We start from the raw sequence: 22,674 nt of genomic DNA on the forward strand, positions 1-22,674 counted from the left end.
GAGGTCCGAGCTCGCGGCAAGTTTCAACTTCCCTTTTTCTCCTTCACTGGATCCCATTGTTCTACGCGACAGTGATCGAGACCGTCTGGAATCTTAATTTATACTCACTGGCGAGAAATAGTTGTGAGTTGAAGTCCGCGTCTGGTGGGAGAGCCACGACTGCCGAAAATGGAAGCAAAAATCGAACCATAATTGTGACGCAAAGTAAACATTAACTCATTCACTGCCATTCACAAATTTATTCGGGAATTGAAAATATGACTTTGAACGCTATTCCTAAGTTTGTTCGGGTTTTGTTTTTTCTTGCTTGGGTGCCGATAAAGCGCTGGCTAGACCTCTGCCTATGTTTTTTCCCTTCCACAAGGGGGTAGTATTTCCCTTTTTTTCCATGTTAGCGCTTTCTTACAGCTTCAGCTGTCTTTCAAGTGCCATATAAACCAATATGTATGTATTGCATTGTATTTTGGACAGTGGCCCTCATTTCAAGCTCATATAACTGCAGACCCATTACATTGAGGACTTAACTCTATTTTTCTCATGAAAGAAGAGAGTCTAAGGTTTCTTACGCTGTATTAAATGTTTATGTAGTCTTAAAATTCTGTGGGTGCTGGAATTTGAGTGACAATGACATAAACCCTGGCACTAGATAAGACATATTTTTTTGCACATCGTCTGGCAGTGAATGAGTTAATTAATTTGTGCTTTCTTATACGTTGCATGTTTGTTATTGACCGATTGCAGAAGGAGGAGGCCGACGCCAAAGCACGCGAAGAGGCCGAGCAGCAGCGCATCGAGAGGGAAAAACATTTCCAAAAAGAAGAGCAGGAGCGACTGGAGAGAAAGAAGGTACGCAAAAGCATCTCCTCAATAGTCCATCCTCGTCCTTCATCTTGAGGGAACCACAACTCCATTTTAATTCATTTATTTGTGTTTATTTTTCTGTGCGCGCAGCGCCTCGAGGAGATCATGAAAAGGACTCGCAAGAGTGACGCTGGAGAAAAAGTTAGTGTGATTTTTATTTAGTTTTATTTTTTTATTAAAATCAAATACATTCCTTTATTTTCTTACCACCATAACAACCGCATTTGGGTTCTGCACAGAAGGATGTGAAGGCATCTCCGCAGGTGAATGGAAAGGACACAGACCTCAGTAAAGGTAGCTGACATCTTGGATGAATTTGGAACGTTCCAACCGGTCTCCAATCTGTAATTATTAGATCGGCGTTTTTGCAAAGTGGTCTTCATAGTTTGCTTGTCATTAAAATGAATGCCTGTCATTAACAGAACTACAAAATAGCAACAAACTAAATTAAACGATATACTGTATATATATTATTTTGTGACAGATAAAAACGTGTTCAGTCCTGGTGCGAGCGCACCCGGTCAGGTCGTGAACGGCATGCAGTCTGACGGTCACCAGAACGGCGTGTCGGCCAACGGCGAGTTTGATCCCATCATGCAGCTGAACAGCAGCGCTAACACGACTGCTCCCCAGAGCGGAATGGTCACGGGAGGGGAGCCCTTTTTGGTGAAAACGGGCCCCATGAAACCTCAGCACGTAGCAGGTACGCTGTCCACAATGAGTTAACGCTAGAACATTATGCATATTTTTACTCCTTCAAATAAATCTATCATATTTTTTTAACTGTGTTGTTATGAGCTTTAACTCATTCACTGCCATTCAGAAATTTAATCAGCCTTTCATAGTCCCTCAATTGGGTGACTTGCAATCTACAGCAGCAAAATTGAAAGGGCTGAAAAGATAAAAACAAAGCATTCTATGCATAATAGAAATAAAACAAATAAACAAAACAGTGGAACGCAAAGGGATTTAAAAGGGGGTTCGGAGCTGCTGTAAAGGCAGCCGCACAGAGGGGCCATGACGGGGAGAGCTTTCACAACAGCTGCAGCCGTAACAGCCCTTCACATCATAGTCAACGCAAAGCAAAATAATAAACACAACAGGAACATAAATTATAAACATAATTATTCAGGAATTGAAAACATGATGTGGAGCGCCATTACCGAATTTGTTTGGATTTTGGTTGTCTTCTCTTTCTGCCGATAAAGTGCTGGTCAGACCTTTGGAAATGTTTTTTCCTTTCAAGGGGGGCAGCATTAGCCATTTGTACAGACGCCCCTATTTCAGGGTCAGATAACTCCAGACCCATATAACTGAGGATTTAACTGTTTTTTTCTGATGAAAGAAGAGAGTCTTCTTACGCTCCATTGAATGTTTATGTAGTCCTAAAATTCAATAATCTGTGAGTCCTGGAATTTGAGAGAAAATGACAAAAACCCTGGCACTGGAGTGGACACATTTTTGCACGTCTGGCAGCGAATGAGTTAAGTAGGTTTTAATGAGGTCAAATGTGTTTAATTAACCTCTTCATGCACCTCATAACCTGATCACATGATAAGCTGCCCACTGTATTAACCGCAAAGGAAATATATATATATATATATATATATATATATATATATATATATATATATATATATATATATATATATATATATATATATATATATATATATATATATATATATATATATATATATATATATATATATATATATATTTCGGAGTATGGATTCCGGATGCGTCCGTAAAGTTGGTTTTGGAAATTTAAAAGCAAACGACAGCATTAATCGTTTTTTTCTTTCTCCACTGTGTGTCTCTTCTCTTCCAGAGGTCCTGTGAGTCCTCCATCAATCCATTCGTGGACATGCGCCTTATGTCTTCGCTTCAACATAGAGATTCATGCCACACACCACAACAGCTTAGAAAGTTAAAAAAAAAAAGAAACAAAAAATAAAATAGTGTGCCAAACAAATGACACCCGCGTGCTGACACCATGACAACTTGTAAGATCTGATACAGCAGGACAAAGGTGGGGAGAAATATCTAAAAAATGTGGGCGACGGGAAATCAGTCAGTATTCTCTGTCTTCAACATGTGGTTTGGTGCAAGTTTTATTGGGAATGTCACATGCAAATTTTACAGTGCACCTTAAAGATGACTGAATTGTTTTTTTTTTTTTTTTTTGGGGGGGGGGGGGGGTACAGAATAAGATCCCAAGGGGAGAGGAAAAAAAACAGATATCCTGTTTGACAATGGTTGTTATTACTACGCCCATTCTGATATTGTTGAGTTGAACAATGTGTGATTGTTTGTTTTTTTTGTTTTGTTTTTGTCTTGAAATGTTGAGTTATTTAACATGAGGAGCAGACAGTGTATGTAAATGTATAATGAACCTGGCTGCCTATAGGCCTCCTGACGCAGGGGATCTGTGAAATAAAGCTTTATGAAAAGGGAAGCAATACCCTTGCAATTTGTTTCCGTTTGGCCAAGTGAACTGTATCAGATGTTTCCATTCCAGTCTTTGTAAATCACGGCTCTATATTTTGTTTGTCAGGAAGCCTGGAGTTGAGATTCAAACCCAGAACCTCGGAACTGTGCGACAGATTTTCTCGCTGCCACCGTCCTGCTATACTCAGAGATGTTTTTAAGTTTGAGAAGGTATCTCAATTTTTTTTTCAAAAAAACTGCAATGCCATACGATGTAAAGAGATATGGTTTTTTTTTGGGGGGGGGGCATTTCGCTGGTGACATTGTGTACCGAATGTGATGTCAGAGAAGTCTTTTTTTTCCTAGGTCTAGAATAGCATCGCAGAGTGCAAAAACCACCTGAGCCGCACGTCAAAGGTATGTCCGTGAAATTCATAAATCCTTGCGGTCTCTTCATACAGTACATCTACCGCACAGCATATCAAATCACGAAATAACAAACTACAGTACTACACTGGGCCCGGTTTCTATTCATTTTTGTGCTCTTTCAAAGCAATTATGCAGTGTTGATTTGGCGCCGTCATGTGGCCACTTAGTGTAAGAAACTCAAACCATTTGCCAAACGCCTGGACCGCGAAGGAAAATGACTGTTTCACCAGAACTGCTTGATTCTACTGTTTGGAGGTCAACTACAATACTGCATGCCGCACTGACTTGTCGGTAAACACTCAACTTTTGTCTTGAGTTTTGCTGTATTTGAACAGATGAAAATTATTTGAGGTTTATCTGACATGTGTTAAGTCGTGGCGGGGGTGTGCTGTCATTTTAAATGACTCGCATTTTATATGTCATCACAAAGACTGAGTAACTCATTAACAAGGCAACTTTATTTGAAATGTGTGTGGCAAAGTTTATATTGTATTTCACCCTTGGAAATGGTGTCTATCTATCCCTTCAGGCGGCAAATACACTAACTGGCTAAGAACCTTAGGGGAGAGCAGACCTCCACCAAGGCCCCATTTAAAAAATAAAATATGTACCATTAGGCTTCTTTACAGTTTACTGCTTGTGGGCAGTGAAGTGTGATACTGTCAGGTGGCAAGACATAGTTGTCAATTAAAAAAAGGAAATAATATGAGTAAAATAAGTAATGATATATATACAGTTAACGATTTTGTTAATGGTGTATGTAAATATTGAAATAATTATATTTCAGTCACGGAAATAACAATTACTTTGATAACAATTAAAATAATTTATTTCACAAATAATCATAATTAAACTCATTGTAAATCTTAAAATGATACTGAGTTACAGTTCTTATTAAAATTAATCGACTTTTTGTTTCACAACTTCGGCAATTGGGCGTTGCTCCATCAAAGAAATCTCGCGATATTTCGATCGACCAGCTCGTCTGGAGACGGTCGCTGCTGAGAACGCTCGAATCCTCGACGCCATACACGAACTGCCATCGGATCGGAAAAACATGCTTTTACTTCACAAATATCTAACTTAAATTTTCTCGACAATCCCATCTTCTATCTAGGACGTGGAAGAATCGCCCCATTTGCGGGTTTTGGCCCGTGGCTGTTGCTAGCGTCGAGCTAGTTAGCTTCTTTGCTAAAAATCCGTTTCGGAAAAATACAGGAAGCAGTGCTCGGACGAAGCGCGGCCTAAAAAAAGGCTTCGCTCTGCGACCAGACTCCGTTTATTCTTCTCAAACCCCTACGCAGGTAATTGCTAAATTTTCATTTATATTTTCATGTTGGTAACGTTCCAAATGCGTAAGCTAAGATGTTCAAAATATTAGCATTAATTTCGACGACGTTCGTCTTCAATGGCAGCGCGTAATCGGGAGCTGTTTCGGTCATTGAATATAAAAAAATAATCGAATTTATGTCAACGTGTATGTTGAAATGTGCATTATTTCGTCAAGATTTCAACCGCCTTCGTGTATATACATTGAGCATCAAGGGTAACCTGTTTTTTTCCTTGTAGGCTTTGCAGCACGTGTTCCATTATGACAAATACAGCAGTGCTCAATTGACCTTAAACGTGTGACACGTACATCTAGGTACCTTTTGTTAGATTTATCGCTATCGGTTTCACATTGGTATTTGGTGTTGTATGAATATACCCTCCTTCGCATGTAATGACGCTTGCAGGCTGGTAAACGGATATCAGCTAATTCAAGCTCCTTCTCGGCTTTTGTAAGATCCTCGTGGGGGAAAATCTTCAGATAAGACAATTCACAATACCCTTTGGCGATATGCTATTTGGTTGCATCCATTCTATTTTCTGAAAGTCTCACAAGCATTCTATTTAAGAACATATAAGCGATCTGAGAGCTTGGGTGGGTGAAACCACAATAGCAACTGGAAAAGCAAAGCTGTCTGTTTTGTGCATATATGTATAAATAATACATGCTATTTTTCCCCTTTGCCTAAAATGGCTTCTCAACTGTGTCGTCAACTACGCTACGATGCCTGCTAAACACCAGCATTTGGGTAAGCGTAAAGGGTATTTTAAACTAATTCGATGGGCTTCCTAGAAGATCACAATGGGGGGGCCGCGTCATGGCAACTGGTGTTCAGCCCCATGGCGACCGTTTGTTGTGGACATTCCACTACATGAAGTGCAAAGGCCATTTTGTCACAGTTCTGTGAAATGCACTCTGTTACAAGACGCAAATGTGACTTCCTCTGCTTTGTATTCAGCATTTGTGACATGTATGACATTGCATTTTTTGTGTCTAAGTATCCGATAATACATTTGTGTTTGACTAGAAAGGAACAAAACAGCATAGTGATAATCAGTAGGGACCAGCTTTTTACAGTCATTAGATGAATGAAAGGCTCCAAATGAAATTCCAAGCTGTAAATTTTATCCGCTATCGTTTGAAGAGCAGCCTGGCGGCACGATCACCGCTTGCACTCTGCGCACAGGAGCGCCGCTCAATCTCACGCTCAAGGCAAATGTCCATATGTTTGCATGTTGTCCCGCAGCTGCTGCAGCATTTCTCCATCCAGCCTGTTGGCCTTTATGATTTCAGGTTTCCACAACAGTTGATGACCAAACGTGTGCTTTCTGATCCAAATTGAAAGCAAAAGGTGTTTTTTTTTTTTCTTTATTGGGATTTTTGTGTCAGCGACTCAGCAAAAGTGGAGCAACGCAGGCGCGCTTAGAAAAAAAAGGTCACTTTTGGGTCTGGTTTTTTTTTTAGTCATTTTTCTTGCTCAACACTTTAACCTTCGTACTGGCTTGAGTATTTGCCTGCCGGGGCACACATTTGCCAGGCAAATAATCAGTGAGTCGCTGAGCAGCACCATATCCATTTATTTGTTTATGTTCACCTTTTTTCCTCCCCTAGGGCAATTTAATCTGAAATAAGGGCAAAAAATGGCTCCGTACTCTCCTACTCGCTCCAACTCCAGATCGAAGTCCAGGTCTCGATCTGCATCAAGATCTCAGTCTAGAAGCCGCTCACGCTCAAGATCCAGAAAACGTCGCTACAGGTAAATCCATTTTTTTTAGAGTAATGTGTTCTGTTTTTTTAAAGCAACCTTAAGCCCAAAGTAGATTTGCATCGCAAATACACTCCGGAGTGTGTCTGTTTCAAAACTGGCAAAGGTGCCACCCTTCATACATTTCATTCCTAAGCGCCTTTCAAAACTCTCAAGGTCACTTTGTAGTCACAGATAAGTTTTTCTGTGGGTGAGCAGTGGCAACCACACACGCCAGCGTTCTCAACCCAGAAGTAACTCAAATAGATAGAACGCTAGCAAGCTAACAGATAGATAGCTAGCTATATAACTAATAGATAGCCAGTTAGGTAGCTAGCGAGCCATAGGACTAATATATAGCTAGCCAGCGAGATAGATTAGTCATAATTGACCTCCTCTCTCCCTTTTGTCATCACGCAGCTCTAGGTCCCGTTCCCGCTCTCGCTCCCGCACTCCCATGTCCTACCGAAACTATCCCTCCCGAGACTATCAGAACAACCGCGGCGGCTACAACCGCGGCTACAACCGCGGCTATCGAAGGCCCTTCCACTTCCGTGGGAGAAATCGAGGCTACTACCCTCGCGGCCACTATCAGAACAGGGGCGGCGGCTACGGCTATAAGTCCAACTGGCAAGGTGGCGGCGGCGGAGGAGGCGGCTGGCACGACCGCAAACGTGACCAGGACAACCGCTCCCACAGCCCCCGCAGGGGGCGTTCCCGCTCGCACACGCCCAACAAGCGATCGGCCAGCCGCTCGCACTCCCGTCACTCGGACCGTTCGTCGTCCGAGCAGTCTCAACGTTCCAGGGCCTCCAGCTCGTCCAGGTCGCGCTCGTCCACGCCGTGCCCCCGCAACAAGGGCAAACCCAGCTCCAAGATCACCAAGGAGAAGCAAGGCGAGAGCCAAGCGGAGAAGCCGGCCGGCGAAGGCAGCGTGATCGAGAAGGCCTCCGGAGGCAAATGGATCGAGTACGACTCGGGCCGAGCGGGCTCGGAGACGGCCCAGAAGGACGACGCCGCGGCGGCGGACGACGACGCCGCGCCCAAGTCGGGACAAACGGCCTCCTTCGGCGGCTTTGGTTTCTTCTCCAAGGAGGACGCCAAATCGCGAGAAAAGACGGTGATCTCGGCTGCCTTCAAAAAGTATGTCCGTTTTCCTCTTTTGCTCCCAGCATCAATACGATTCCTGCTTTCTTTCGTTCTTTTTTCAACAGCCAATTGTGCAACGTGTGGTTTTTCTTTCAAATATTTTAGCCTTTTTCCAAAGATCATTGGATGAGTCATCAGTTTAAAATGGAAATAGGACTCCTGATTTTAAATATGACAATTGTCCTTTGGTGCGCACTGAGAGGAACTTTATTGAAATCCCCCCCACGTACTTAGAAAGAAGCGCATTACGTGAGTATCAATGCTGTCTCACTGTCTGTACTATCTGCGGCGGGGAAGGCCTTTTGTCCCACCCCCACCCGCTCCCCCAAATGTCTCTTTTTGCCACGTGCCATCTCTGCTTGTTTACCCCGCATAGTCACTTCTGTAATGGCGCGTCAAACCTCGCCGACGATTCGGGCCAATGTAAACCCCCGTTTGCGGGCTTCTCTCCTTTCACACGCCGACTCGTCTTTTCGTAGGTTCCTGGCGGAAAACAAAAGCAAAAAGCAAGCCGCCGAAAAGGAGGACGCTAACGATAGCGAGAAGAGCAGCGCCGAAAGAGAGCAAGAGAAAGGCATCAAATCCGGCGACATCTTCAGCCTCTCGGTTCCTTTTGGCGACTCCAAGGATGACAAGACCTTGCCGTTCTTCGACGAGGAGGAGGAGGAGTTCCTCAAGTCGCACGGCTTGAAAGACCGCGACGCCGTCGAGGACGGTGCGGGCAAATCCAACCCGTCCTCCCGCGAAATATTCGGCAAGTGGGGCGACGAGCCCACCTATTCCACCTCCTACCCGCTGCCCAAGGAGAAAAGCCGCCGAGACGAGGACGCCGAAGCCCTGGACAAAATGGTGGAGGAGATGTACCAGAGCCGCAAGCACAGCAAGAAAGAGGAGAAGGCCAAGAAGAAGGAGAAGAAAGACAAGGAGAAAGAGAAGAGCAAACGCAGCCCCTCCCCGCCGGCCGTCACCTCCAAAAGCAAGGACAGGCCTCTCTTCCCGGGGGCCTTCCCTTGCGAGGATTCCCCCGTCCGTCTGGCGTCATCCAGAGAGGAATTTGAACTGAGAATGGCGTCTTTGGACGACATGCCCAGGTATGCCCGTCGCCTCGTCACCTCAGAAAATGTGAATATTGTGAAAATGTTCATTCATTTATGTAATTCAACTTAACTCATTCACTGTCAGACCATGTGCAAAAATGTGTCCACTCCAGTGCCAGGGTTTTTGTCATTGTCGCTCAAATTGCAGGACCCATCGAATATTGAGCTTTAGGACTACATAAGCATTCAATGCAGTGTAAGAAATCTTGTGCTCTCTTCTTTCATCAGAAAAAAAAGTTAATCCCTAAATTATGAGTCTGGAGTTATATGAGCTCGAAATGAGGGCAGCTGTCCAAAATACAATGCAATACATACATATTGGTTTATATAGCGCTCTAACAACAGCTGAAGCTGGAACAAAGCGCTAACATAGGAAAAAAGGGAAATACTCTCCACTTGTGGAAGGGAAAAACATTGCCAGATGTCTGGCCAGCGCTTTATCGGCACCCAGGCATGAAAAAAAACAAAAACCGTGAATGGCGCTCTTAAGTCATATTTTTGATTCCCGAATCAATTCATGAATGGCAGTGAATGAGTTAAATGAATGACCTTTTTCATGATATTCTAATTGTTTTGAATTCGACCGATATAGACACTCCCCTATTTACGAACATCCGAATTACGAACAACTCTACAGACGAACGTTTTTGCTCTCTCTAACATTATGTAGTATTCTCTCCAGTTGTACATGTACACAACTTTATAGAGCATATATTTCATTAAATGTAAATGTAAAACTGTTCAGTACAAACCAATACAGGTTACTTATATCAGCCTTAAACATACATTCCATACAAAATATAGCACTGAAGCAACTTACGAACCTTACGAACGACCATTCCGAACGGATCTCGTTCGTCGATTGGGGAGCGTCTGTATTTCCATCCACCATTTTGCCTTCCTTGTCGGCTCACGTCGCCCCTTTCTCCTCAGCTCCTCCGTGTCCAAGAATCGCTTCACGGCCAGAGATCTGGTGAATCCTTCCAAGAAAGACTCTGAGTTCCGTTCAATCTTCCAGAATATTCAGTCCGCCCAGCTTCGCAGCAGCCCCACCGATCTATTTGCGCAACACGTCGTGTCCATTGTGCATTACATCAAAGGTACGCCGCCCGTCCGCCATTTTGGCCGTCCCATCGTGGCCACTCACGCCTCTTTTCATTTTTAGCTCAGCACTTCCCTTCCCCGGACATGTCTTTAAGTGAGCGCTTTGCCATGTACCAAAGAAAAGCTGCCGAGGTAGAAATGAAGCCAAGGAAGAGCCCCGAAATCCACAGGTTGGTGGGACGCGTTGAACGCACACAACCCTCTTATTTTTATTTTTTTTCCCATCCTCATAAACGACGCTGCTCTCTTCCCTCTCAGGAGAATTGATGTTTCCCCCAGTGCCTTTAAGAGGCACTCTCATCTGTTTGAGGATATGGACGAGGCCAGTTTCAAGGTGACCCGTCGTTCAGACACTTGACCTGTTTTTCCACCGCCAAATATATTCCACGAGCCCAAAAAGCGACAGTGCTCAGCTTTGTGCTTTTCTTTCAAAGGATGCATTTTTCTAAATCAAAAGAGCCCAATTGTGTTTTGTAAGTGCCAAGCAAGCCTGCGGCCTATGAGATATGGTTATTGATTGGTTATGTACCAACACGCACCCCACTCCCCCTCCCAAGCAAAAGGCTAAAAGGAAGGGGAGTTATCATCCTGAATCCAAGCCTCTCATGGGACGCTTATCAATGCCTTAACCTTGTAAGTATCTTTTCCTGAAAAGAAACAAATGAAGCTACAAAACCGCTACTTACAAACATTCGAGTTATTAACAACGGTACATACGAACATTTTAGTAGCATATGTAGTGTTCACTCCAGTTGTACATGTACATATCTTTACAAAACATATTTTATTAAATGTTTATTTTTCAGTAGAACACGGGTTACTTATACAAGCCGTAAACAGATTTATAGAAACCATAAACATATAATTCCTAAACATACATTCCATACAAAATATAGCACTGAAACAACTAAGTAACAAATTCACCTTATGAACGACCGTTCGGGATGCATCTCGTTCGTAAGTTGCGGAGCGTCTCTACATACATACATGCACGATGCTGGTTTAATCGAAACTGTGATGTCTTGAAGCTTGTACTGTATTTTCCCATGTATAAAGCGCACCCGCAAGGAATGGTGGATTTTAAAACTGTCCATATATAATGTGCACCTTCAATGAATCAAAGTTTTTCTAATATAATTTTTAAGTAGATAAGTTTTCCAAATTGGAAGGCACAGCACATTATAAGGCGCTACAATAGGGTTTACGCTCGACTTCTTTGACGGGGGATGGGGGGGGGGTAATCTGTGGCTGCTGATAGTCATTGAGAGACCTGTAGTGGCTCAATATGACTTCACATATAAGGCGCACCTGTGTATAAGGCGCACGGTCATCTTTTGAAGAAAATCAAGGCTTTTGGGTGCGGCTTATACACCGGAAAATACAGTAATTGAAATGCGCAACAGTAGTTAATGCCATTTTACAGCCGGTAACACATACAGTGTGTGGTCTTGACCACTAGGGGGAGACAACACCAAATCAATGTGTGTCCATAGGAATACAGTCAAGTCTCGTTATATCGATATTCTCGGGAGTCCGAAAAAATATCGATATAACCGGGACTATCGATATGTCCGACTCTGCGCGCATGTAATTTTCTCCTTGCGTTCATAGAAATAGTATCGTAATAAGCGGTACTATCGATATACTTTACTGTATATCGCTTGTTGCTTTGAGTTATGTTTCTTCTGAATGACCTCCGTTGCTTGACTAACGCCCCAATTGCGTTTTTGCTGCAGGAATCAAGCAAAAAGTTCAAAGGGGACACCATGGACCTTCGCCTGGACATTGAAAGGCGTAAGAGGTTTGCCGGGAAGGACTACAAGCGCGAGGCGGGCCGGAGCCCCGGAGGCTCCCAGGAAAGGTCCTCTGAGAAATCCGGCAAGCACCACAAGAAGTCCAAGTGAGTGGCGGAACCTTTGCAATAATCATCAAGTTGCGTGGTCATTTGTGAAACGGACGCTCCCCCAAAAAAATCTCACAGGAAAGCAAAGAAGAAACGGGATCGCTCGCCGTCCTCTTCTTCGTCCTCGTCCTCTCCATCCCCGTCGCCTGTCCCATCGGCACCGCCGCCTTTCCGCGCCAAGGAGTATATGGGAGATGGGCCGGATCATTTTGAGGAGGGCTTCTCTCACACGCGCTACCCGCCGCGCGACTACGGCGCCCACGGGGACCGCGGCCAAGGAGACCGCGGCCACCCCCGGGATTTTGAGGGCCAGCACCCGGAGGGACAAAGAGGCAGAGGCCGCGGATTTGTAAGTCGTTGCGTGGAACTCAAGCATTTGCGGCGGATGGCGCTCCAAACTGCCTTTTTTTCCCCCCCATTTCAGTTCCCCAAAATGAGAGGACGAGGATGGAACAGAGGAAATTATCCCGGCAACAATAGCAGCAATGGCAACCCCGCCAATGTAAATCCTCAAGGGCGCCCCCCAGAGGAAGAGTGGGATCCGGAATACACGCCCAAGAGCAGGAAGTATTACTTGGTGAGTCACGTTGACCTTGTCGCGCCTTCTTGGCGTTAGGGCTGGGCAAGTCCTCAAAATTTAAATACCCCCATAAAACCCACCCAAAAAAAATCCCACAGGTTGAAATATCCTGAATGTTGATTTAAATACAACACACATTTTGCTTTTTAAAAACACCGCCGGTGCAATTGCTGAATTGAAATGGGGAACATGCTAACGGGTAACTAGCATTTAGCTTTCACATGTGATATTCGTTCAAAATAACTTTGCCTTGAATAACAATACTCAGGAAAAAAATCCCACAGGTTGAAATATCCTGAATGTTGTTTTAAATACAACACACATTTTGCTTTTTTAAAAACACCGCCGGTGCAAATGCGAAATTCAAATGGGGAACACGCTAACAGGTAACTAGCATGTCGTTTCCACATGTGATATTCGTTCAAATAACTTTGCCTTGAATAACAATACTCAGAGGTGCGTTTTATTTCTAATCTCCGGGGGGAACAAGTTCTATCAAGGGATCCATCCCACTTTTCTTCTTCTACTCTTCTTACTGTGTATACTCTTTGCATGCACGGCACCACTTTGCCCCTCAGAGGCCGACGCGCGCACAGCAGGAACATCCGGTATTTATTTTTTATTTATTCCATTTTGATTTGATTTTTTTTCTGGTTGTTTTAACATGTTTTCATATGTTATGGTGAGAACAATACGAGAGTCCGGCCACTGGGTTACGTTGGAAAGAGAACATTAAAAATTGTAATAAATATAATTAGATTGGGAAGATGAAATGCAGAAGGCGGGTTGAATGTCACATATTTCAAGGGTCATTTTTTTTTCTTTCAGTAAAAAAAGCATAAATAGCTCAAGAATAATGTGTTCGCCTCACAGAGATTATTTTTAACTCATTCACTGCCGGACATGTGCAATCATGTGTCCACTGCGGTGCCAAGGTTTTTGTCATTGTCACTTGAATTCCAGGATGCACAGAAGATTGAGTTTTAGGATGACATAAACATTCAATGCAGCGTAAGAAACATTAGACTCTGTTCTTTCATCAGAAAAAAATAGTTAATTCCTAAATGATATGCGTCTGGAGTTACGTGAACTTGAAATGAGGGCGGCTGATAGATACAAATTCGGGAATTGCGCTCTATGTCATATTTTCAATTCTCAAATAGATTCGTGAATGGAAGTGAATGAGTTCAAATGGGCATATATATATATATATATATATATATATATATATATATATATATATATATATATATATATATATATATATATATATATATATATATATATATATATATATAATGCAAAAGTAATTGTAATTATTTTTTCTGTTCTCGCCCAGCCCTACTTGGTGTCTGCGATTTTTCTGTCATGTGGACCAAATTCCAAATGCCTTTCCCTCCCCTGACCACCCCCCATAATTACAAAGTTTCATTTCATCTCATTTCTAGCACGACGACCGCGACGGTGAAAAAACCTGGGTGGATAACCGCGGGCGGGGCCGGGGTTCCTTCATGCCCCGCCGCGGACGTTTCGTGTACCGCAAGGGGGGCAGCAGCCCCAAGTGGGCCCACGACATGTTCCAGAACGCAGAGCAGCCTGAGATGGGAGACGAGAACATCGAAGCGGAGCACAAAGACGGCAAGAATACTGACGAAGGTCTGAAACCCTAAACGTCATTTCGGTGCGTCTGCGAGTCAGCGAGCTTGTCAAAAAATAGTTTTTCTTCACCTCTCCCCCACTGCTCCTCCTGTGTCTACCCTCGCTCCTCATTTAAATTTCACGATAGCTCGAGTGAAGAAGTTGGTTTAAAACTTTTAATGTCATCTGTCAGATATAACATGTCCAATAATATCGAGGCATCATCTATTGCTCAATAAACATGAGAGAAAATCTAAAAAAATATTTGTGCCTTAGATGATTTAAAATATAATAATAAAAAAGTTCCGTGTATAAGTGTTTTTGCGGCCTAGGGCAGAAGAAGACTCGCCCGTTTACTCATACACTTTAAAAAAAATATATTTTTTGGGCCATGATGATGATGTTAAAATTGCATGAAACAGGTTAATGCTTCTCCCCCCACAGGACCAATCGATAATTCTTTTCACCATTTGGATTTGTATTTTAATTTTTTTTACACCCGCAACCCGCTACCACAAAAATAATGAGAGAAAAAAAATAGCACCACTTCATCTGTGATTATCAGCAACATACGTGTTTTCGTGTAAAATGTCCACCGAGGGGGGGGGGATCATTTGCTTTGGAAATGGGGGGAAAAAAAACAGTATACTAGTTATGTAGGTTTACATGTGTTTGAACGATTGTGGATCTATTCTTATGATTTGTAGTTTTGATTGGCAAGCAAAGTCGCGTAACTGTTCAAACTCATAAAAGCGGACGTGAAAAAGAAGAAGCGAGATGTTTTAAGAACTACTTTCCAGCTGATTGTCCAGATTGCATGTACGCGACGCAACTCTTGAGATTGCGCTTCCTGTTTTTTTTTTGTTTCTGTTTTGATTTTTGAATAGTAAGAAGCTGACAACTTTTATATTGTTTGAAGAGCTGTCGTGTCTTTTAATTTTCAATAAATGTCCTTTTCTTTGATTTAGGAAACCAGTCGTAAGAGTTATTTGGGAGAAGATTTTTATTTGGATCAAGCATCGGATCACATCCTGATTCTAAGCTGGTTATTAACGTATTCACTGCCAGATGATGTGCAAAAGTATGTCCTCTCCAGTGCCAGGTTTTTGTCATTTTTACTCAAATTGCAGGACCCACAGATTATTGAGTTTTCGGGCGACATAAACATTCAATACAGCGTAAGAAACTTTAGACTCTCTTCTTTTATTAGGGAAAAAAAAGTTAATTCCTAAGTTATATGGGTTTGGAGTTATATGAGCTTGAAATGCGGGCTGCTGTCCAAAATACAATGCAACACATACGTACTGGTTTATTTAGCGCTTTATCAACAGCCGAAGCTGTAACAAAGCGCTAACATGGACAAAGGGGAAATTCTGCCCCCTTGTGGAAAAGAAAAGAAAAACAATGGCCATTCTCTTCATCAAAAAAAAAGTTAATTCATAAATTATATGTGTCTGGTGTTATCTGAGCTTGAAATGTGGGCGGCTGTACAAAAAGCAAACGCTGCCCCCCTTGTGGAAGGGGAAAAAAACACTGCTACAAGTCTGACCAGCGCTTTATTGGCATCTTTCTGCAAGGGGAAAAAAAACCCCGAACAAATTCGGGAACGTCGCTCCATGTCATATTTTCAATTCCCGAATAGATTTGGGAATGGCAGTGAATGAGTTAAAAGTGCTATATAATATAACCATGCTCTGTTTTGACAACGTTTTAGGGGAATTAATTGAAAAAAATGCAACAAACTTTGTCCAGCAACCGCCCCAAATGGCCATTTCAAATTTGCAGAGAAACATAGAATCCATTCTTCAAAAATATGTTTGTCCGAAAGCACCACGAGTGCTTCATTTTTGCCGAGGTATTTTATGTCCAGACGACAAACCCCCTTCTTCAGCGTCTGCCACTCAAAAAGTGACAACCAGGCGCTGCGCTTAACTTTCATAATGAACCTTTTTATGGCAAAGTGCTTGGAGGAAGCCAACAGAAAATCGACCCCCCACCACCACCTCTTCGGACTTTGCTCAGATTCACTGTGGGAAGCTCGACACATGGACAGTATGACTAAAACTGAATGGCTCTTTTCATAGAGCCAAACAGATGTGTCTTTACTAGAGAGCCACGTTGTTGGGAGGCTTCTGGGAATTGTGTGGAAAGAAACAAGAGTGTCAAGGTCAATGACACAAGCCGATTGGAAAAAAGCAGGATGTTTTCTGCTCTGAGAAACATACCCAGAGTGCCTTTTATAGAAAAACATTTGTGTGTGTATATATATACAGTAAAGTCTCGTTATATTGATATTCTCGGGAGTCTGAAAAAAAATCGATATAACCGGACTATCGATATATCCGATCCTGCGGCATGTACATTTTCTCCTTGCGTTCATAGAAATAGTATCGTAATAAGCAGTACTATCGATATAACGAGACTTTACTGTATATATATATATTTTTTTTTTTTAATCCTTCAGTTGCAGTTAAAAAACCGTCTCTATGGGTCTTTTTACATTTTTTGATGCTAAGCTAAAGTATATTTCAAAATGCAAATGTCATACATAACACCGTCAATAGACTTCATTTTACATGTTTAATTTTATTCAGTCATAGCAGATATTAGTTTGCATAGATAAAAGTGTAACATGACAGTTTTTTTTATTTCTAAAATGTGATACTTATAATTGTATGTAAACTATTCATGTTGATTCATTCAACAGATGACGAGAATTCACAATTTTAATAAGTCTTCTTGTGCCGGTCCCAAGCCCGGATAAATACAGAGGGTTGTGTCAGGAAGGGCATCCGACGTAAAAGCTTGGCCAAAACAAACATGCGGATCAAACTTCTAAAGATGGCGGACACTGATTTGCTGTGGCGACCCCTCGAAAGGAAAAGAAGAATAGTTCCCATGAAGTCCTTGCATCTGACCATCAAATTTACGTCAAATGAACCAACTAAGAAAATCCAAAGTCTGTTCCTATGACAACAGGGGTTCCTTTACCATGTCGTTTGGGACCTTAGTGGTAATGGACCCGTCCGATCGTACCCGTCCCAGTGACAAGGATGTCGGGCTGTCCGTTCCTCCAGATTTCCCTGACAATGCGCTCCCTCTCCTCCAGACGTCGGGCCTTTTCCAGCTCCTCAACCGAGGCGAAGACGTTGACGCTTTTCAACGTGCCGTCGGATCGCGTGCTTCGCTCGTCGGTCGGGATCAGAGTCATTTTATGGCTCCCTTCCTCTTCCTCTATGCTTTCATCTTCCTCCGCTTCCTCTTCTTCCTCGCTAGACTCCTTAAGTTGCCTCCTTTCGGGGGACGGTACAGGCCTTTTGACGCGGCGGCGTGACCTGCAGGTGATGCCGGCCACCAGAAGGCAAAGAGCCATGAGCAGGCCCAAACAAACGCCCATCATGAAATAGAGGGCGAAGCTTTCCGGATTGGCTGGGTGGACAAACAGAAAATGTATCACGTATTTTATTTTTTATTTTTTGCAGCATCTTGCCGTTGTCACGACTACACATATGTTATCGTGTTTTGTTTTTGTCATGCGCCCCATGTTCATGCACTGTCCTCACATCTGTTTTCATGCATTCTATTTGTGATTGTATTGTATTTTATTTATTATAGTACCTATGCTTGTCTGTGACTCCAAAGTGTCCTTGAGAGCTTTGAAAGGCGCTTAAAATGTAATTTATTATTATCAGTCGGGCTTCATTTGTCGACCAATCATCTCGCTCAACCTACTTATCACATGTGTAGCTTGTTTTCTGTCAGTCGGTGTCAGTTGGTAATTTCGATATGTTGGTGCCATCTGTCACGTCGCCGCTGTCACGTATTTGTTCCTATAATTGTGTTCTTTTTAAGGTAGAATGTATTCATTATTTCTACATTCCGTGTAGATTCCCCACTGTCATCTACCTACCTTGCTAGCTAGTTATCGAGATAGCTTGCTAGCTAGTTATCCATTTATCAATTGCCGGTCTATTTAGTTGTACTAATAGCTAGCTAACTAGTTATCTCCTATCTGTCTGTCTAGCTAGCTAATACATGGATTCTAGCTAGCTAGCAAATAGATGAATTCTAGTTAGCTAGCTAATAGATGGATTCTAGCGAGCTAGCTAATATATGGAGAGATAGCTAATACAGTATATGAATAGCTACCGATTTATTTTTCCATTCCCCAGCCTATTTATTTATTCATGTGTGTGTTTATTTACTTTCTAATTAACTAACTAGTTATCTCCTATCTATAGTTATCGCGCTCGCTAATATATGGATAGCTTAATCGCTATCCATTTATTTATCCACTCCCCGGTCTATCTATGTTTATTTCTAGTTATCTAACTAGTTATCTTCTATCTGTTTAGTTAGTTGTTTTGTTTGTTTTTAATTCCCTATTTCCCAGCATTTGAATGGTCCAGCGTTTTGACGCGAAAACCCTCAGCCTGGACATCGTCTCAGGTAATGCTGACACTTTAACACCCATTGATGGATTCGTTTTTTTTCTTTCATGACGAGAGCACAGTCGGTTTCCAAAAGGTTGGCAACCCGTACCGTGGACTGCATCTTGGCCATCCAGGTGCAACGTTTTTGGACATTTACCTTTTATATGTGCGTATGTTGCCATGCTGTTGCTGAGCAGCTCCATGTCTTTCCTAATAGGCTCCATTGTTTTTTTTTATTTAACAGCCGCTTGAAGTTTTTAGCATCTCCACGATCCTTTTCATTCGGCGCTCAATTCAAGGATCCTGGGCTCCTCCTGTCAGATAAAATCACATCCAAAGAGTTAGATTCTCATTCTATTTAAGCAACTTTTAAACCTCGGGGTAGACTGTGAACCAAAAACATTGTTTATCTTCAGCCTCAAGCAGCCTTAACTAATGCGGGATGTTTATATTTATGACATCACCGCCCGAGGGGACTCTTTTCCATTTTCCGGTGTCAAACAACGACACTTTGGCTCTTGTTTCGGTGACTGCGAGCCCGATGTTTTGAAAATATATTCAACAACAGTGGTGAAGGATTTTCGCTGCAGTCTGAGACATTTTCCCCCCGCAGCAAGCACTTTTTGCCCCAAATGGGAAGGAAATTATGTCAATAGCACTACCACTCAGCCGTCCCACGGTTCCAGTTAAGTTTAATGTAAACACGACGCTTGGTTTCCCAGTCCCCCCCCCCCCCTCACAATGCCCACATCATTAAAATAACATGGGAGCCCAAAAACGTTTTTCCTTTTTTGAGCTTTTCTCGCTGGGGAGAACAAAATTCGACCCTTGTTCCAGTTGCTGCCATCAGCTAGCGCCCTGATCTTTATCCTGATGATTCTTGGCAGAGCCCTGTAAAACCTTTGCCTGATTTAATTGTTGGTCAACGACTTTATTCTTATAACCGCTATTTAAGACAATCATAATTTTTAGATCACTTTAAAATGGGCAGGCCTTAAAGGACAACCGACACCATTTTTTTTGTTTCCTATCTGACATCAGAAAAACGTTTTATAGCATCTAAAATACCCAAAACATGCAGGCTGATATTTTTAGTCAAATGCAAAACACCAATAAAAATGACTTAAAGTGTCCCAAAACTACTTCAAAATGACCCTGGAGATGCAGTTTCAGAAGATCCCGCCCCCTTGTTCGTGACGTCACGCAGGCTGATATTTTTAGTCAAATGCAAAACACCAATAAAAATGACTTAAAGTGTCCCAAAACTACTTCAAAATGACCCTGGAGATGCAGTTTCAGAAGATCCCGCCCCCTTGTTCGTGACGTCACACCAGGACGTCTTGCCTTGCTTTAGAATCAAAACAATGGCTTCAGATTCGGAGAAGATGCTTTCTTGTTACTAATCCAGTTATGAATATGATTCAAATAGTTCTGAAGAAGGAAGCATAAATGTTTGCAATCGATTAAAGAAGTCCTTCCGTATCAATTCGAGCCGTCAGGACTCCAATGTAGTGTCCCAGAAAATGCACAAGATGGCGCCAAAGCTCCGTTGGAAATGGGCTGATTTGTCTGCTACAGTAAAAGTCATTTTGCAAATTATGGACACAACTTGTCCGGATGCGTCGGTTGTCCTTTAAACTCACATCCTGTTGTCCAAATACTGCCCCCCCCCCCCTCCTCCAAAATATCAAATTCCTCACTTGTTCAACTTGCTTTAAATATAATAACAGGTTTCTCCACGCCAAATATAATGTCCCCACTGTAAAATGCCATTTTATTGGGTGCTGTTCCCTCAACAAGTGTATTTATATGCCGAGTGGCACAAACAGGCAGTTAGCGGTTCCCCGAGCGGGAAGTGCTGAAAACAAATACCAGACGGAGACAAATGTCCATTTTTATACGGAGTAGAGTAGACAAAAGAAACAGCCAGCGCTTCCACGCTAGGCCACTAGCGTCATGTTAACCGCCTCGCAATGAGAAAGGGCAGTTCTAGCTGTTTATGCGACCCCATAAAAAAAAAAAAAAAAACACTCCGGTGCAACCCTCCCACATTTCCTGCCCGGATAATCCCATTTAAGATGAAAGCAGGAAGCCCTGACAACAAGTCTTGGGACTTTACGGCAATCTATCTTGTTTTCAACAACAGACTAAATGAGGAGCAGTATTTTTAACTCATTCACTGCCATTCTTGAATTTATTCCGATAAAGCACCGGTCAAACCTCTGGCAATGTTTTTTCCCTTACTTGAGGGGGGCAGCATATAAATACATAGAATAAATACAGTCCAAATATATGGATAAGCAATAAATGTATTATTATTATTATTATTATTAGTAGTATTAGTATTATTAAAAAAAAACTGGACACTTGTAAATATGGATTGATGCAATATATCAATATGCCTTTCTTGATACTTGCACTATGTACAGTTTTTATGACACGGTTTTGCACATTTACATTTGCACAGTATACAGTTGACATTTTTTATTTTGTTATGCTTCGAATACCTTGTTTACTATCCTTTCACCCCCCCCCCCATCCTCTTTCAAATTGCTGCTGTGGACTGCAAATTTCCCCATTGTGCGACGAATAAAGGTTTTCTGATTCTGATTGCAGAAAATAAATGAATGCATACTCCTTTTTCTTTATGTAATTTATGTATCATAAATTGAGGTAGCGTGACTTTTACTTCCCTTCCAATACAGAAGTTGAATCAACAGTTTCTTCAGACTTTGTCTTGAACAGATCACTCACCGTAATCCCTGATAAGCATCGGTGCTCTGCAATTAAATGTCCCCTGAAGATGTACAAATCCGCCTGTGTAAAAAGTGACATGTCATTGTTTGCCCCCCTGTCAGGAAAGCAGCAAAATGACACCCCGCCGTACACAAAAAAAAAAAGATGCTATCCCTGCTCTAAGAGTCCTAACATCCACTCCCGGTCATCTTCAGTGGGAGGACACCTTGTCAGTTTGCACTCCTGATGAAACTCAAGTCCTAAAAAAATAAGCACCTCGTGTATTTCCCTGCAGGTATGAACACACACACACACACACACACACACACACACACGCAAAGCCACTCCGCTTCGTTCCAAGTCGCAGATCAGAATGAGGTGATATGTCTGTTCGCCGCCAGTTGCTAAACACACCACCGGTCTGTTCACTGGAGAGCCAGGAGGGTGGAACAGGAAATAGCTTGTCGACTGTTTTGGGCACTGGGCCCTGTTGCTGACGCTTGCCTAGGCGGGGAGGAGGGTGTTGTGGATTAATTGAGCTCTTTGTATTTTAATCTAGGAAGGGAGAGGGAAGGAAAAAAAAAAACGCTTTGCTGTCCCAGGATGTATTATCCAATTGTGGAGTAGCTCAAATGAGCAGGTGGTGTTTGTTGATTAACCGCGGGAGGTGATTTAGAACTTCCAGAAGGGAGACCTAATTACAGCCCCAAAATGGAACCAACTTTACTTTGTGCTGCTTTGCAACTTTTTTTCCCTGACTTTTTAATTAACTCATTCAGTGCCAGACATGTGCGAAAATGTGTCCACTCAAGTGCCAGGGTTTTTGTCATTTTTACTCGAACCCACAGGATATTGAGTTTTAGAACTATATAAACATTCAATACAGCGTTAGAAACCTTAGACTCTATTTTTTCATCAGAAAAAAAGTTATTTCCTAAATTATATGGCTTTGGACTTATATGTGCTTGAAATGAGGGCGGCTGTCCAAAATACAATGCAATACATACATATCAGCTAGGTACCTAGCTGGCTATCTATTAGCTGTCTGGCTGGCTATCTATAAGTTATATAGTTCTCTAGCTAGCTGGCGCGTGTGGCTGCTGCTGCTCACCCGCAGAAAAAAAAATATCCTGTGACTGTAAAGTGACCTTGAGAGTTTTGAAAGGCGCTTATAAATGAAATGTATTATTATTATTAGCTATTATTCATTTATTTAGTGCTTTAACAACAGCTGAAGCTG

The 22,674-nt window shown here is 42.4% G+C and overlaps 3 protein-coding genes across 3 annotated transcripts in view; 2 read left to right on the forward strand and 1 right to left on the reverse strand.

Moving 5' to 3' along the window:
* map7d1b (MAP7 domain containing 1b) overlaps nt 1-3,534 on the forward strand; it is a 30,271-nt gene extending 26,737 nt beyond the window's left edge. Inside the window, exons 14-18 of the mRNA XM_089022929.1 lie at nt 742-846; nt 952-1,002; nt 1,101-1,155; nt 1,346-1,564; nt 2,693-3,534. Coding sequence (XP_088879055.1) covers nt 742-846; nt 952-1,002; nt 1,101-1,155; nt 1,346-1,564; nt 2,693-2,703 — 441 coding nt within the window. The 3' untranslated portion in view covers nt 2,704-3,534. The remainder of the gene's footprint in view (nt 1-741; nt 847-951; nt 1,003-1,100; nt 1,156-1,345; nt 1,565-2,692) is intronic.
* Nucleotides 3,535-4,696: 1,162 nt separating this feature from the next.
* Nucleotides 4,697-15,237, forward strand: thrap3b (thyroid hormone receptor associated protein 3b). The gene is made up of 11 exons (XM_089022926.1): nt 4,697-5,024; nt 6,662-6,806; nt 7,215-7,937; nt 8,423-9,034; nt 9,974-10,140; nt 10,206-10,314; nt 10,403-10,478; nt 11,881-12,044; nt 12,126-12,396; nt 12,472-12,624; nt 14,076-15,237. The coding sequence occupies exons 2-11, from the start codon at nt 6,691-6,693 to the stop codon at nt 14,295-14,297; spliced, it is 2,613 nt and encodes an 870-aa protein (XP_088879052.1). The 5' UTR covers nt 4,697-5,024; nt 6,662-6,690; the 3' UTR covers nt 14,298-15,237.
* A 567-nt stretch (nt 15,238-15,804) lies between these two features.
* eva1bb (eva-1 homolog Bb (C. elegans)) lies at nt 15,805-21,874 on the reverse strand. Its single transcript, XM_089022927.1, has 3 exons — nt 21,453-21,874; nt 18,856-19,012; nt 15,805-17,694 (listed from the first exon to the last, which is right to left on the reverse strand). Exons 2-3 carry the CDS (start codon nt 18,920-18,922, stop codon nt 17,273-17,275), a joined length of 489 nt encoding a protein of 162 aa, XP_088879053.1. The 5' UTR covers nt 18,923-19,012; nt 21,453-21,874; the 3' UTR covers nt 15,805-17,272.
* Nucleotides 21,875-22,674: the final 800 nt, after the last annotated feature.

This window comes from Hippocampus bargibanti, linkage group LG20, assembly GCF_051943395.1.
Source record: "Hippocampus bargibanti isolate YZ-2025 linkage group LG20, ASM5194339v1, whole genome shotgun sequence".
In the NCBI taxonomy this organism is placed as follows: domain Eukaryota; kingdom Metazoa; phylum Chordata; class Actinopteri; order Syngnathiformes; family Syngnathidae; genus Hippocampus; species Hippocampus bargibanti.